At 44.3% G+C, this 16,819-nt stretch overlaps 1 protein-coding gene across 1 annotated transcript in view; it reads right to left on the reverse strand.

Annotated features, from left to right (window-relative positions):
* Positions 1-537: 537 nt before the first annotated feature.
* LOC114768845 (rho guanine nucleotide exchange factor 26-like) overlaps positions 538-16,819 on the reverse strand; it is a 28,646-nt gene continuing 12,364 nt past the window's right edge. The window contains exons 9-15 of the mRNA XM_028961226.1: positions 15,188-15,262; positions 14,766-14,855; positions 13,241-13,395; positions 9,731-9,940; positions 4,667-4,737; positions 2,903-3,007; positions 538-1,813 (exon numbers count right to left, since the gene is read on the reverse strand). Of these exons, the coding sequence (XP_028817059.1) occupies positions 1,671-1,813; positions 2,903-3,007; positions 4,667-4,737; positions 9,731-9,940; positions 13,241-13,395; positions 14,766-14,855; positions 15,188-15,262 (849 nt within the window). The 3' untranslated portion in view covers positions 538-1,670. The remainder of the gene's footprint in view (positions 1,814-2,902; positions 3,008-4,666; positions 4,738-9,730; positions 9,941-13,240; positions 13,396-14,765; positions 14,856-15,187; positions 15,263-16,819) is intronic.

Here is a 16,819-nt window from a genome sequence, read left to right on the forward strand (position 1 = left end):
TCCCCACGACCCATGTTTTTCCTAACCTTTTGATATTTATTAAAGCACAGCTGAATGGAGAGTTCATCTGACTCATAAACCTGACTTCAAGGAACAACTCTTTAATATATATTTTTAAAATATATTTTGCAGTTTTATATATATACATGGCATTAAATCCCATGACGTATCTCATTTTAATGTAATAGTGGCTGGTCAGTGTACACATAGAAAACAAAATTGTACAAAAAAATGCACATGGACATCATTGATCATGACATGAGACCAAGAAAAAAATTTAAATGTTTACCTCACAGAAGCCACCTGCGGTGCCAAAACGCTTCACCTGAACGCACACTCTCACACACACACACACACACACTCCCTTTGGTTACAGTAATTAAGAACTTCATCAGAAACCTCCTCGAGGTGCTGCACCATTCCCGAGAGTCAGGAGTGCGTTTCTTTCTTGTGGCTCAATTAAAATCCCGCTGTTTTGTATGAAACACGGCAGCAGTGAAGGAACAAAGGCACCTGCGGCACAGAATATGAACAGAGTGATTGTGAATGGCTATTGTTTTCTTTTATTAACAATTTTCCATGCAAGACACAACCAGCAGATTACGGGGCATTTCAATGCATCTGCAGCATTCATTCACACTGATTCGTATCACATGTATATATTTACAGTTGTTTGAACGTATGTACATTGTCCCTGAGTGGAAATGCAGAAGATGCCGAGGGTCTAATCTAAGGCCGGGCAATATGGCAAACCGTTGATCACGATATACTTTCCCATATCGAAGGAGTTCATTATGTTGTGTGTATGGCTCTTGTTTGCTTGCTCTAGTTTCTGGGACATTTTTTATTCAAATTGCGGGCATCGTCATCTCTCTGGCTGCCGCATGCCTCCATTTAAAACACACCAATGATACTAATTTCTGCCATTTTTTTTTTTGTGCTCATGAAAAATGCCCAAAGCTGACCGCCAAGATCAACCTGAACTTCATCGCAATTGTCAATCGAGATCATATAACTGCCCTGCCCTGAGCCGAGCCGTACATACAGCTATCCTGTACGTAAACCTTCATTCATCTGTAATCCTATACATAAAATGCCATTTAAAAGACAGTGTTTTCACTGTTGTCTTCCAGTTCAGTACATGGGGATGTTTGTATGTTTTTGTTGTGCTCTGTGTATTTTCAATTGATAATTTGGACACACCATATTGGACATTTATGTAAAAGCTCATCACTCATGTAGCCAAGGTTCCCTAGGTTTGCTGACATATATATATACAGCGAGTCTTCAAGCTGCTCTGGGACAGTGGTTTTGTTAAAGAAATTCGTCCTTTCCGAGTGCCGTCAGTGTTTCTCGTGGAATCAGTTCATCTGGGGTTTGAACTTTCTTTGGATTAGTAAAGACTTTAAACCAAGACCAGTCGTTTCAGCTTTACTCCATCACACAAAATGCTGTCGTTCTTGCTTTGTTGTTCTGTCTTTTGTGGTTTCTCAAAAAGAGATTTGAAAAGGTGCAAATGAAAACGTACATTGAAGACCCTGTAAACAATTACGAGGTTCTAGAAGGAGAAGCATGCCCAGTTGCGGAAGGTGGAAATAGTTTTCCTTCGGTGGGCAGAGTGATGATATGCCGGTGGTTGATGGTGAGAGTCCCAGGGCTGAAATTCAGGGCTACACGTTGGTCTCCAGGCTCTGCAGACGATCCATCCTCTGCATGTTCTTCTCGATGGTGGCCTGGCATGTGATTCTTTCTGCACACTCAGCCAGGAACCAGCCCCTCTCCCCATCGCGGAGCCGCTCTCCCTCATACCAACCTGAAGTGATGACACAGAGACGAGCTGTCCATTATCAATTTAACTTCAATTTTAAATATGGACCCAGTCCAACAGGTCCTCGTTCATCCACACCAACAGCCCTATCTACTCCAGTCTTGGTGGAGTGGCTGGATATTTACAGCATTCTGTTGCTCTTATCCAAAGCACTCAGGCTGACAACATGTGAAAGGGATTGGTTGATAGGCAAGTGGCTTCCCCACTAGTCTACTGCCACCTATAGGGTTGATGGACTCCATCTTTATAGACAATAACTGGAACTTGGAGGTCACCAAATTAATTCTGTTTTTAAGTAATTCATTTTCTCCTTTTGTATTAATCAATGATGCAGAGAATAAATGAGCATCTAAAGTAACAACGACGTATAGAATTAATACTAAAAAACATACCAACTATCTACCGATACAGAAGCTGCTCTTTAATAACAAATCATTTTTATTTATGGACTGATGATAACATCACTGGTCTTTGAAGTGAATAATGTGAATGTAAATCATGTTGGACCAGAACATCATACTCGGGAAACATTTCCATTGAGCCGATCATCACATGCATGAAGACATTCAGACATTCAGACAAGATATTGTTATTCTGAGTGCTCTCTTTTTTACCCCTTCTGGTGCCACGTTCTCACATGCTGTCATTATTGATGACCGTGGCGGCATGCTGCTCATTGTTTAATATTGTTGGAAGCAACTTCTCAAAACAGCCCCAGGCCCTGTGAAGGCCCTCCGGGTTCAAAGCCTGGAGTCCGCTTTCAACTGCCTGTTGTAAGTTTAATGGCTGATAAAGGATTCTGGGGGCGTTTGATGGCCTATCCTGGGAATGCCCTTTCCACATCAAACATGGTCAGCTGCAACCCTAGAGGAAGTCGAGGCTTGAGGAAGTCAAAAGCACACACGTCTGACCAATCACAACCAAAAAACCTTTATGATGCTGCGCTAATAGCCTTTTGATGAACATTCAATAGGACAGATGAAACGGAGCAGGGCCCAGCAAACAGAGTATGAGAGCCAAGGAGACGGAGGAGAGGCAACAACAAAAAAAAAGGCAGGTTAACATGCTACTCACCATCATCCACCATCTGTGAGACCAGAACCACGTCTGCCACCTGCAGCGAGAGTTCGTCTGGCTGTCTGGCCGTGTACGTCCGCGTCATCTCCACCTGCACCATGTCTGGGGGTGCAAAGGCAGCCATATTGACGCCACAGCATTTCATTTAAAAATAGCACTTCAGGCTCCTATGTAAATCCATCTCGTGCCTTTAGAGTCTTTAGCCTAGGACAAGGTCTCATCAGCAGTCAGTTTCCACACGGCTGAGTACATATTTTGGGGTATTTGACTACCTTCTAGTGTAGTGACACTGATCTGAATCAGCAGAACGGTCAGATTCCTGAATATTAAAGAAAAATGCAATACCGGTCATCCGGTATATACTCAGACCAATACAGTAATAAAAGATGACTGATGATAAATGACAACATGACAACATGTGAAAGTGATTATTTTTGTCATTGTGATGCACAGCAAGCACAGAAAATGAAATCCTCATTTAACCCATCATCCTTAGCAAGCAGTGGGGGTGTTTGAAATGAATCTTATAATCGATTCTATTTCTGTGCCATGATCCAACTGAAAGTGAACGTGCTGGTAGAACTGCGGCTCCTCACACATCAACGTGACTCAGTGACGTCATAGAAAGGGGTGGCCCTGGAATATTTGGTGCCCTTGGCGAGCACCAACTCTGCCCGCCAGCAGCAATCTCATAGCACGGCAAGACACACACTTTTCAGTTCGACTTTCCAATCACATTTAGTTTTGAATCAGTATTGGCCGATACCAACGTGAATTTTACATGGTATCCCATCAGGAAACCTCAAACCTTGTATTTGAAACGTGACAATGTAGAAAATTGTAGAAATGTAGACATGGGATGTATCACAATGCATCGATATCTAAGCACTGATAATCTTAATCAAATCAAATTATGTGACCAGTGAAGGGTCACACATGTAGCAAGCATTGTCCTACATTACGGAAAACTATCCACTTCCATAACGGAACCTTATTCAACTCATTAGTCATTTATCAAAATGTTCATGGGCTGTAGAGGCTGCAGCTCTTCAATGCAGCTCTTCCATCACTCAGTGACATTTGAGGTCATTTTTAAATTCAATATCTTTTAACATAATATAAGGAGCACAACGTACTAAAGGTTTGCCGTATTTTGTTAAGTATTACGTGTCACAAAGAACAGTTTGTACTACAAACGTCTAATAATCATTGTTGCACACCAAGGACACAGCGTGGTGAATGTGAAACCTTAAAAAGGGTGTCCCATTCAATTCAAAATATTATTCAAAGATGGACCCTATAAGCATCTTCCCACTTGGCTCGTCTACTATGACTTCTGCTGTTACCCAACACTTATTTTTTCCAAAATATATGCACGTAGAAAAATACGTGGATCACTAAAAATCTGAGCTCAAGAGAGTTTCATGTTGCAATCCAAATATTCTGCAGTCTCTTGTTGTTGTTTTTTTTGAAGAAGAAAGAAGCTGGGTACCTGTTATGCCAGTAGCATTATTCTGCTATCTCTGCAAACCTCAGCATTTTGCCACAAAACCTGAAAACCTCCAAGCCAGAATGTTTTAATCCATCTTCATTAATTACCCCAAGCCCAGTAAATATCACAAGGTCCTCATTAATTACTAGTAATTCAAATCTTCCAGGACCACTACAGGAGGCGCACGTGTTCAGGAAGAGTTAGAAAAGTTTTTCCCCCCCGTGTCACCACTAGGTTGCGCTGTCTCTCTGAAGGTGTGCTGTACTCACTGGTTCTGTCAGCGTTTGCATTCTCACTTGTCCTCTGACCCAGGGCGCTGATCCACCGAGCACGCTCATTCCTGCAAGGAACATATATTACACCATTATTATTATTATTATATTACATTAATATTATTCACTCCAGTCTAGTGATAATAAAGGTTTTTTTTCCACTTTCAGTGTGATTTCTCTGCATTCTTCTCTCTCACTTGGAGTCCAGGTGATACCGCGGATAAGGTTACCGTGAGAAACGCGACTCTGCCGGCACGGTGGATTTGTGAAGGGTGAAAGCAAAAGCTGCAGTGTTCTTTCCAGTCAATCCCCTTTTTGTTTCTTTTAGGCTCGACCGAGAGCACCTCTCCATTCCCACAGGGCACGAGAGAAGGGAGAAGAAGAGGAATGGAAGAAAGAGCACTAACAGAGGAGGGCTCACATTTTTATTTCCAGAATACCCAGAGTTTGGATTTATTTCTTCATTCCTTCATTCATTTTATTTGAGGGAAAGAGGGAAATTTTGATAATCATGTTTGAAAGTCTCCTTCAAATGTCTTCCAGTCTCTGAAGAGCAACACTTCCAATTGCCTTCCATAGTGCTTTTTTAACTTTTTATTATACATGGAATGGGCAGGAAATGCTCTGCACACTAAAATGAGTCTAGTTTCGCTGCAGAAATGCCGACAGCTTGTGCCCCGTCTCTGCGATGATTCAGACTGCCATCAGGACAGATGCCCCTGTTAATGAAGGACACGGCGGGACAATCACTGGCGTCGGACGTCCCCTCGGCGAGGAAGTCTAACAAGTGGCCCTGGCCTTCGTGACTCATCCTTCATTAATAAAAGCTCTTATTCGCTCATCGCCTCCCCCCTGGCAGATACCCGAACATGCGCCCCATGGTGTTCAGGGTGACCCCGTCTGACTGACACGAGGAATGAGGGATGGTTCATTAATTGGCACATTAGCATAATACAGCCCCTAATGAAAGCCTTGTATTGCTGCGGCGCATGAGGCGCAACGGATCTCCGAAATTTCCCCTCGAAAGACACCAGGCGGGTTCCGTCATCTACAGAACAGCTGTTCTGAATCTGCAGAACCGAGTTGTAATAAGAGGATGCAGAAGGCTGCAGCGAACTTGCGGGTGCGTTGATCACACAGGGCGAAACTCAGAAAGGAGGGTTGTGTTATTATTACTTTTTTTGGCTATAGCCAGTTGCTCCTCATCTTTAAATAAGATTCAAAAAGTAAGGAAATGACTGTACAGCAATCATTCATTTATCAGTCACATCCTGAACCGCAGGCTATCCAGTTGACTGCAAAGCAGAGACAAGAACAGGGAAAAATTGGAAGGACACGGACGGTATCGCCAGTTCACCTCGCCTGCTGGTCTTTGGATTGAACAAGAGAAGCCAGATGAATTCCATCCAAACCAGTGAGAACACGTACACACGCAATTGTACAAATTCTAAAATTTGTGTGACTTGAATGCATAGAAAGACACCAAGCTAGGTCCAATACTGTTTAAAAACTGCCCTCTTCTCTCTCTCTCTCTCGCTCGCTCTTCCTTTCTCTCTCTCCACCATTTAGAGCCCAGTGCCAGTCACAGCTTTCCATTTAAATCCCAGGCATTAAGACTCACACATGGATCACAGCAGGTAGCATTCTCACACAGTTTAACATGCCAGCTGAGATATACACACACACAGGAGGCACCGTGGACATGTGTGCTGCCAGTAAGATTTAAAGGCTATGTGTGGAATGGGAGGCGGGCAGCCAGAAGGGACAGGTTAAAATGTCCCGGAGGGGCCGTGGGTGTACGTTTGCACGCGAGTGGGTGGGAATGAGTTCGCCGCGCCAAACGGGTGTCAGTCGGAGTCAGTTGCTTCTTGCTGCGCATCGTAACGTGCTCGCACCCAAACTTACACAACTAGCCTTTTATCTGCAGCCATAGCTGTATAAATATCTTTCAACAATCACTGCCACATTACATAACATTATAAAACATATATATGAAATACAAATAGGTCTTATCAGTTAAGACTATATAAGCAGTAGTGTGTCTGGTTGCTTTTAATGAAAATGAAGTGATTGTCATTGTGAAACACAGTGCACACAACAAAACATGTCCTCTGCATTTAGCCATCACCCTTGGTGAGCAGAGGGCAGCCATGACAGGCACCCAGGGAAACGTGTGTGGGGATTCAGTGGCACCTTGGCGGTTTGGGATTTGAACCGGCAACCTTCCGATAACAGGTCAGTTTCCTTACCCGCTAGGCCACCACTGCCCTGTGTATACTGTATAAAGTTATAACAGAACATGCAAATTTTTATTATGTATTTATTAAGTCTGTGATGGCCGGTTTGTTGAAAATATCCCTGGACACACAACGCGCAATCAAAAGGAATTATCTAAACACCCCACAGAAAAAGGGGAAAGCTGTATGTGCCCTCAACATCTGCGCGACGGTGGGAAAGGATTCGGCAGACACCGGATCCCCACCCCACACCTCACCCCGAGGCGGCGGCGGTGGCGGCGGCATCTACCCCCAACCACAGGCTCACACATGCATCCTCACTGAGGGTCTCAATCACCCTGCCATCTACCCTACCCTCCTTACAGTGTGTTATTGGGAGGATAAGAGCATTGCTTTGTCTTTGAACTGGAGGAGCAGCGCCATGGAGCAGGGATCTTCTGCAGAACCAGGAGTTGAAGCACAAACAGAAGCTGTTGTGGCCCTCTGGTCTTTCAGAGGAATTCGGAGACAGAAGCCCCACCTCTTCCGCCCCACCATACTATAAAGGGTTGCAGAGCCAGAAAGTAGGACGGAGGGAGGATCGGGATAGTGGTAAGGGAGGTATTGTGTGGTGGGGAAAAAAAAGCCCATGGATCGCTGCCTAGAAATCACGGCAACAATGAACGTTCCCAGGACTGTGGCGTTACAGTACGACCAGCGGCAATCAGACCTCAAACTCTGCTGATGACATCACAGCATCACAAGAGGGGGACAATGGGAATTTTGGAGGGGGGCTTTCCAGGCCTTTTACTGTGGGATCAGGCCAGAGGCTGTGATCTATGGATGGTTGTGCGTAATGTGCGGGAGGACGAAAAATGTGGTAAAACTGGTTCGTTGTTGGCTGGTTGTCCTTGACGTGAGTCTGTGGCAGGGTGGCGTCAGACTGGGCAAGGCTAGAGTGTGTTTTTGATGTGATTAAAACAAAATGTGAGAGAACATCAGCAAAGTAGATCTGGAGAAATGCAATTAGCGAGCCATCGGCAGTCTCCAGAGACAGATTAAAGACACAGTCACTCCAAACAAACCTCAAAACAGGAGATCTGCACAGTGTGTGTGTGTGTGCGTGTGTGTGTGTTATCAAACTGTAAACTGAACTTTCATAGAAAGAAATCTGAAAGTGAGTGACTGGTTGTGGGAATGTGATGTGTGCATGCATGCCTGTTTATCAGCATGCAGATCAGCCCTGGTGCATATTTCATCATACTGCTGTGTGTGTGAGAGTGAATTTTTTTGACTGTCCTCCCGACACATCTCAGATGAACAGCCTGTTCCATCGTTGCTCGGCCGTGGCCCGGTTGCATTAGAGGCTGCACAGAAGAGGACCCAGTGTTCCACTTGGGGAAGAATTAGCACTTGATGCCGTCACTTCCCAGTCTGACACTCAGCACAGAGGGGCCTTTTGAACTCTGGCCACTTTGAAAGATGTTGGCCCCAGACCCAGAAATAAAATGTACAGAGAAAAAAGCCAAAGCAAGAAAGAGCCAGAAGCTTCAAGCAACAAAATGGGTCTTCTTAGAAGAAAAGTCAAGAACAAGGAATTTTTTTTTTAAATCTAGGAATTTGATTGGTTTCATTCTAACCTATATTATTTTCACTGTTCATTATATAAAAGTGATGTAAAGCCAGCCTCCACGGCCCCTAACATGAACAAGTAGACCTGGGCCAAGTAATTAATGGGGGGTCTCATCTATTCAGGTAGGGACCAACATATATAGATTATGACTGCCCAAGAAATAAGTTTTTGTTCTAGCACTGGTAGCATCATATCTTGTATGTATTTTATTATTCCGTTTAACAATAAAATACATACGAAATTTGTTGCTACCTGTGCAAGGAAAAAAAACTGAACACAATATTCCCATACTTGTTTCTTCCTTTTGAACCACACAGCACCTCTTCTCCATTTTACAACTATTTGTAAATTCTGCTGTTATTAAAAATTTAAGGGACACTGTGGGTATTTGTAGAGCTAAGCAGAGTTTTTTGAAGTGAATGTGAAGTGATTGTCATTGTGATACACTGCAGCACAGCACGCGGTGACACACCGAAATGTGTACGCTTTTACGCAGAGGCTGTTCATCTGAGATGTGTCGGGAGGACAGTCAAAAAAATTCACACTCACACACACAGCAGTATGATGAAATATGCACCAGGACTGATCTGCATGCTGATAAACAGGCATTCATGCACACATCTATGGGTTCCCACAGCTCACTTTCAGATTTCTTTCTTTTAAAGTTTACAGTTTCATGACACACACACACATACACTGTGCAGATCTCCTGTTTTGAGGATTGTTTGGAGTGACTGTGTCTTTAATCTGCCTCTGGCCTAGCGGTTAAGGAAGCGGCCCCGTAATCAGAAGGTTGCCGGTTCGAATCTCAATCCGCCAAGTTGCCACTGAGGTGCCACTGAACAAAGCACTGTCCCCACACATTGCTCCCTGGGCGCCTGTCATGGCTGCCCACTGCTCACTCAGGGTGATGGGATAAATGCAGAGGACAAATTTCATTGTGTGCACCGTGTGCTGTGCTGCTGTGTATCACATGTGACAATCACTTCACTTTCGAATAAAGCGATGTCCTTTAACCATCACCCTTGGTGAGCAGTGGGCAGCCATGACAGGTGCCCGGGGAGCAGTGTGTTGGGACGGTGCTTTGCTCAGTGGCACCTTGGTGGCACCTTCTGATTACAGGTTTGTTTCCTTACCCGCCAGACGATCCACTGCCTTTCATAAAATAGGAGTTGAAACAAAAACTAAAAAAGAGAAAGGAGCAGGACTTACAGGTGCTCTGTCCCAAGGATCATGGGTACGTTGTCTCCTGAGTGGTTGCTGCTGAAATGGAGGCGGAACAAATGACTTGCTGAGCCCTGCCGTGATGCCAGGATGCCCGTGGTGGTGCGCACTGGGGAGAGGTTGACATCCTCTGCCTGACACGGACCCACCCTGATCTGGTTCCGCAGAGCGTAATCAATAACGGTGTAACTCTCTTCACTGAAACGGTAAAGGAAAAGGCAGTGAGGATTAATTGTGAGAAATTAAAGCAAGATTTAAATGTCTGATGTAGTCTATTTAGTTTCGTGATACCACCCTTCAATGAGATGCAGATTTATTAAATAAACTGGATCTATAATGAGCAGCAGCTTTTGCCTTTGCACCTTTGAGCAGTGTTTACACTCAAGACTTAAATGTGGAAGGATACACACACACACTGTCCTCTGCACGAAATTCTTTGCACCAGAAAAGGCCACCATTTAACCATCAGCCTCAGGCTCATTTGTCACTCAAGTATCCCTGAGGGGTCCCACACTGCCAAACTAACTACACACAGATTATGTGATGTGAGCAGTCCTCGGTCCCCACCCCAAAGTCTTAAATCAGTGTGAAAACGGCAGCGGTAGTAGACGAGCAGCAGAAAGGTCCTTCATAAAAAAGCCCTCAGGAACAAATTCCCAAAACGTCCCTGGGACAAAATCTCTGACATGTCTGGAATGCAATTTAAATTCCACTGCCAGGAGAAGGAGACATGAAGGGAGTGGAGAACAAAAAAAAAAAGAGAGAAAGGAAACAGACACCAGGCCTCAAAGTACAGAACTTTGCGAAAGTGGAATGTAAGTGGAGTAAGCTGTCAAAGAAGTGAAGCCTGTCGTGTGTTTCCAGCTGCAGTGAAGATGGAGACAGGCTGCTCGCTGAGAGGAAGAGAAAGACCATGAGTGTGAGGGAAGTGTGTGCCAATGAACATCCACGAACGGCCAAGAATTCCTTCCTTTATACAAACACTCACATCATAGTCTCCATAGCCTTCAATGGCACCAGTGGCCAAGAAACTAATTTTAGTCATTACCAGAATCGTCCATCATTTTCTCAAAATGCCCCTCTTATCTGTTTGTTTTCAGCCTTTTTTGAACTTTGCTATCCCCTTATCGAATCAACATGGGTTTCTTAGGTTATGGTGACTCCCTCCACTGAGGCTACGAGACGTTCTGACACCAGGGATGCAGAAGCATTCCATCACAATTCCTAAGCACTCACACCCCTCCACTGGAATGAGAAACATGCAGTCCCTTACAGAAAACTCCCAGCTTCTGTAAGATAACGTTGGAGTCTTCGCTGCGTCCCTCGGGCATCATCAGTTAACAAAGTCTCTTCTGTTCCCTGATTATTTACACCCTTTGTTGTTAGCCCGTGTTAGCCTGTTAGCTTTATGTGCCCTTTTCGTTCACTTTTGTGCGTGTTTGAGTTGTCCCCGCTGGACCATCCCTTCCTTTAGGCTGTACTGATGTTGGTTAGCTGTCCTGAGTCCGCTGTTTTATTGTACCTGTTAGCGCACTGTAAATAAAAGCAGTTTGTACGCTATGTGTGATTCAGTGGACCTCCACATCTCCACACCCTTGTCACATTTCTTAAACCCATTAGACTTAGGAACGTGACAACCATATCTTGCAGTGTTGAAACACCTTAAAGACCGTTGTAGTGTCCAGTTTAAATGGAGACTGTGTCAGTGACAATGCTGTCACAATAAAAGCTTTGGGAAACACTGACATTTTACTTCCAGGAAGATCATTTTTGTGGCACCCTCTACTATAAGAACTTGATTTATATTCATATTAACACAATATTTAAAATATTCAGTGGTTCACCTTTCAAAACCTAGAATTATTAAAAGCAAATGATTTCAGGTAAAACGGCTTTCATATACGTCGACTGTGCAAGAGCTGCCTCAGGCAGAATCCGACTCCCAGATGTCAACAAGAGATGGAGAACGCAAGAAGAAAAAAGCAGATATATAGACCCAGCAATAACACAGAGCAGAGCGCCAAGAAGAACGAAAAAGAGGACAAAAAAATAAAGAAAGAACGGCCAGCTGGTCGTTCATGGGGAGTTACATAACCGTTCTCCAGAAGTGAGAAAGAGCAGGGGGAGCAGCGTAGCGTGGCGCGTACAGTTCTGTTTTTCTCCCACATCAGGCAGACATGGTGGCGTGAGATGACTGCCCTGCTGTGCTCAGGACACATATTAGAGCTTTCATCGGTAATACATCACACACACACACACACACACACATCTGGATAATGGCGATCAAAACATGAAGTCTTTCTTCATGGAGGTCGGGGGATGGGTCAGGCACGTGGCCTAAACAATAAAAAAAAAAATCCGGCCAGTCTTAAAAACACAAGACAGATGAGATGAGTTTCGTAGCTGGAAATTAAAACCATACTGTTTCTAGGAAGTCGTTCTATTCCGAAGGGCGTGCAGAATGTTCCCAGAGCAGAGCAGGAAAACAGGGAGGTCCGTCCGCACCAGAAGCGACTCACTTACTGACAACAAGAAGCTCCAGGAATTTTGGTGACATTATCGCACTTTCAAACACCCTCACAACCATCACCTGCATGCTCGCGGCTCAATCCAGAGTATAAGAAAATAAGATAAGCGTATTCTTAGATGCGCTGGTTCTGTTCTGCAGAACACTGAGCTGTCCCCTATGACTTTGTCTTTTCTTTTTTTTTTATTTATACTGTCATTAGTGTGAGGCAGATATTGATGAATTCAGAAGATGAAGCGGTAAAATAAGTGCACATAGTTGTATCTGGAAGACATTTAACCACATGGAATTAAACTTATGTAATTAAATAATCAAAATAGGGTTGCTATAATGTAAACACCAACACTAAATTAATAGACCAAACATGATTGTGTTATGACTGCCATTTTGTAATGACAATATCTCACCCACATTTCTGTGTGTGTGTGTTTGTCCCTCCCTGACATGAGTTTGTCCCTCCCTGACATGGTTTTCTGGGGGGAGACGCAGGTCTAATGATCATACAGGGCTGAGTGATATGCTCTAAAAGGGATATTTAACACAATACTCAAAAAATTGACATGAAACAGTATGGCAGGTATTGTGGAATTCGTCTTATGGTAATATTTGACAGGCTGATTTGAGCAAATTTGTGCACTATTCAAGAAAACATGAATATTCATAATGCAACTTTCCTTTTATTACACCAGTCACCAAGTCCTCATAATAACATGCACTCACTTTGCTCACTTTTTTCTTCACAAGAACGTCTTGACCTTCTCCCTGTCCCTCACCCCTGCTAACTGTCTCTCTGCATCAGCCACATGACTCATCTTGTGGCCTTTGTTGGAAAGTTGGCCTGTTGTCAATAATGAATCATATTCATCTCGACATTCATTGTTTCCGAAGGAGAAAGTAAACCCACTCAGACTTGATGATGGCCTTCTAAATCAATGTGTGGCCAGAGTGGTTTGTGGTGAACACTGACTTACCTCTTCTTCTTTGTGACAATGAGGACGTCGTTGAAAAGGAAGAAGTAGACCTGGTGCCGCGTGGTCTTCTTCGAGAAAAGCCCGTTCTCCTCAGCAAACGCTGTTAGCTCACCCCGTTTGACCATCCAACGGGACGAAGACACAAGTGGGAATGGCTAGAGAGAACAAAAGAAAATGATGCCATTTTAACTGATATTGCATGGCACATTTGTTCATCTACTGAGCAACTGGAGATCCTGGCTTGAAGCTCTTCTGGTAGCTCAGGGTGGCCTTTTTTATCTATATGTTGTATTAGAGGGGGGTGAATGCTGAGGGTGACTGTGGTGTGCATTACACGCCAGAAGCCTGTGAACAGCTAGACATGCCAGTCCTCAGCCACCCGGACATCTGTTGAAACCATGTGTGTAAAAAAAAAAAAATTCCCACACACACACACACTCATACGTAAACATACACACCCACTGATAAAATGTATACAGGGTGTGAAGTGAGCGTTTACTGTGTTTTACTGTGCAGAGAAGGATGTCATCCTTAAGCTGAGGGAATTTGCATTAGTAGGCATGTTTAAGCGAGCATGCGTCCAACATTTCTGCACGTAACTGACCACATGGCTCAGATACATGGCCGTAATGTGTAACGTGAAAGCATCAGTTGTGGAATATATGTATGTCTTAGGGTTATAATACGGCATGAAGCGCTGAACGCTGTGGACTCATAAGGTTTCATAAGTGGCCCGAACATGACCCAGGTCTGTGAGACGGGGGAACTTCCAGGCCTCGGTTTGTACAGGCACAACATCCATCTATCCCCTCTCGCCCGTCCAAAACTCATCGGCTGCCACAGGCTCTTATATAAACAACAGAATCAGTGAACATTGCCCCAGTAAACCTTATCAGCTTCTCCCTCCGTCTCACTGCTCCTGTTTTACCACACCCTTGCCTTTTACCCCCTCTCGCTCTATCTATCATGGTCTCCCTGTCTTTCGGGAGCTGATTTCAACAAGGATATCGGAGCCTGGCCAGGGTGCAGCGTGTGAGCAAAGTATACTGATAGAGGAGAAGAAGGAATATGGAGGAGGTGGCCAACACTGGAACACTGGAAGGGAACGCGGCCATAACCATGACTGCGTGCCACACACACACGTCTCATGAAGATACTCCCACAGGCGCTTAACAAGTACATGAGCCGCAGTCTCCTCCCCACCTACACAAGCACTTCATCTATTCCCACTTGCTGGATCAGACAGTTGTGGCTTCTCCGAGGGGCCAGAGAATCCCCCGGCGCTACATTCCCAACAGCTGCTTAAGCAAAAGCCTTGACTATTTCCCAGTGCAAGAACCCCCGCTGTCCCTCTGAATTGAATTGAAAGGCATGCTGGGATTTATCAATGAGTGGAATGTACAGAAGCGGCCCTGTTTTAGGGGATGAGTGTCATCCTCCCTCCCGCTGCATTTCTGCTCGATGAGAAAACCGACCAGCGTGCCTGATGTGGTCACAACCTGCCAGGTCAAATCCTCATCCTTACCTTAATTTTAAACTCCAGCTGAGAGTTGATGGTGTACATCATCTCAGTTCTCTCCATCGTACGGGCGCCCTCGTTGCACTTCCGTACAAGCTGTGAATAGTGCACAAAATGACAAACACAGATAATAAATGTTCGTATTCTGAATACCCATCACTGTTACATCCCAACCCTTTAAGTCATTCTGAAAGGATACTAGTAGGGTCAAAGCTGGACATTAACATCTATTCACAAATAATGACCTTCAGAAACAGAAGTAAATCTTCTGACAGGAGACAGGAGATACAAGCTCGGTTTAAGGGTCTTTTTAATTCTTATTTGTACCAAGACCTTGGTGTTAACAGGAAAGGCATGTGTGAGGCGTGTGCTAAGTCCTAAAGTGAGTGCATGAGACAGTCTGGCAATGACCCCAAGTGAACCCTCACCTTGCTGACTGACTGCAGTGCCTTCTTACAGGCCTCATACTGGACAGTGTTCTTGGACGTCTTCTGACAGATTGTCTGCAAAATAAACATCATTTAGTTAAAAGCTGAACACACAGAGAAAGGCACATAAACACACACACACACACACACACACACACACACACACAAACAGGCCAGAGATTAAGGGTCATGTGATTGGAATCAAAGGGCTATGAAAGTGTGTACACAGTTTATCATGCATGCATGAAGCCTCGCAGACACAAAACCCCAGTTTGTTTTCTCTGCAGTGTTACCGGGACTTCACTGGAATTGTTATTGCCCGAGAGAGGACTGATCAGGAGCACGTCTCTCTCACGCTTTTGTGATATTTAGACTCTCTCTCTCTCTCTCTCTCTCTCTCTCTCTCTCCCCTGTGTGAAAGCGTAATGGTGGGAAGAACAGCAGCGTTAAACTTTCTCATCGTTTACTGCGGTCCTCCGTTCGGAAAGCTGAAAGTCAGTGGCTGACTCTGGGGACTCTGGGACGGAGAGGAGGGAGCAGCAGAGATAAAGAGATAAAGCGAGGGAGAGGCAATGTTTTGTGTCATGTTCGCAGTTGTTATAAAAATTTGGCTCCTTTTCCATGGACAGCCTGTATTTTAGAGGCTCACAGCTCTCCAGAGAGACACAATAAAGAATGCTCAGACATAGCAATGGGGGATAGGTAAAAGACAACAGAAATATGGAGTAAAGAGCTCCAGCTGGAACCACACTGGAAACAGTTTGGGCTTATGTCTTATCAAACGAGGACAACAGACAGGCCAAACCAAAAATCCTAGTCCATTTGTTTATCAGTGGCGGCCTGTCAATAGGGGGTGCTGGGGCGCCCCACCAGTTTCACATGAAAAAGATCACATAAAATGATTTTAGACAAACATGAGACTAGGAGCAATGTGTATAATCCGCATTCAAGTGTAATGCTCTCATTAACCACAAACGAAAGGTCGTGTGACATATTTCCTGTTCCTTTGGGGTGCAGAAATCTTTGGGGTGCTCACGGTCTAACTGGTGCATGCTCACTGGAACCCCCTCCCACAGAAAGTACAGAAGAACCTCGGGGTGCAGAATTCTGCGCCCAAAGCCCTCCCACAAGCTGGAGCAGCTAAGCAGCTCGTGGGGTTTTTATCAGGGAGAAAACTAATCCAGTTTCATCCCATAAATAAGTGAACCATTTCATTGAAGAACACCACAGGAAAAACTTTGCAGCAGCAGATCAAGAAAATTAAGAGATTAGCAACAGAGGTGAGACACAAGCTCTTAAAGGCGTACATTGATAAAACTCATGTTTTATACTGTACTCACGGATTAGAATAAAAGTTTGTTAGGGACTTGTTAAAACTTGCCTGACAAGAGTGTAGTTGAAAAATTTGCATATTTGAAGGGGACGGGTGAAATTTACTCCAAAATAATAAATGACTGACAACACATATGTTGTATTTTTGCTTTAGTTTCATCTTTAAAAGCAGTGTGATGCATAAGAATGATACTCTGACATACCGTAGTGGTGATATGTGGTTAGAGTGCATCTAATAACTGACTTGCAAAAGTGCGCCTCACCAAAAAAAACTTTTAACCGGCCGCCACTGCTGTTTAT

The sequence above is a fragment of the Denticeps clupeoides genome, chromosome 19 (genome assembly GCF_900700375.1).
Source record: "Denticeps clupeoides chromosome 19, fDenClu1.1, whole genome shotgun sequence".
Classification (NCBI taxonomy): Eukaryota; Metazoa; Chordata; class Actinopteri; order Clupeiformes; family Denticipitidae; genus Denticeps; species Denticeps clupeoides.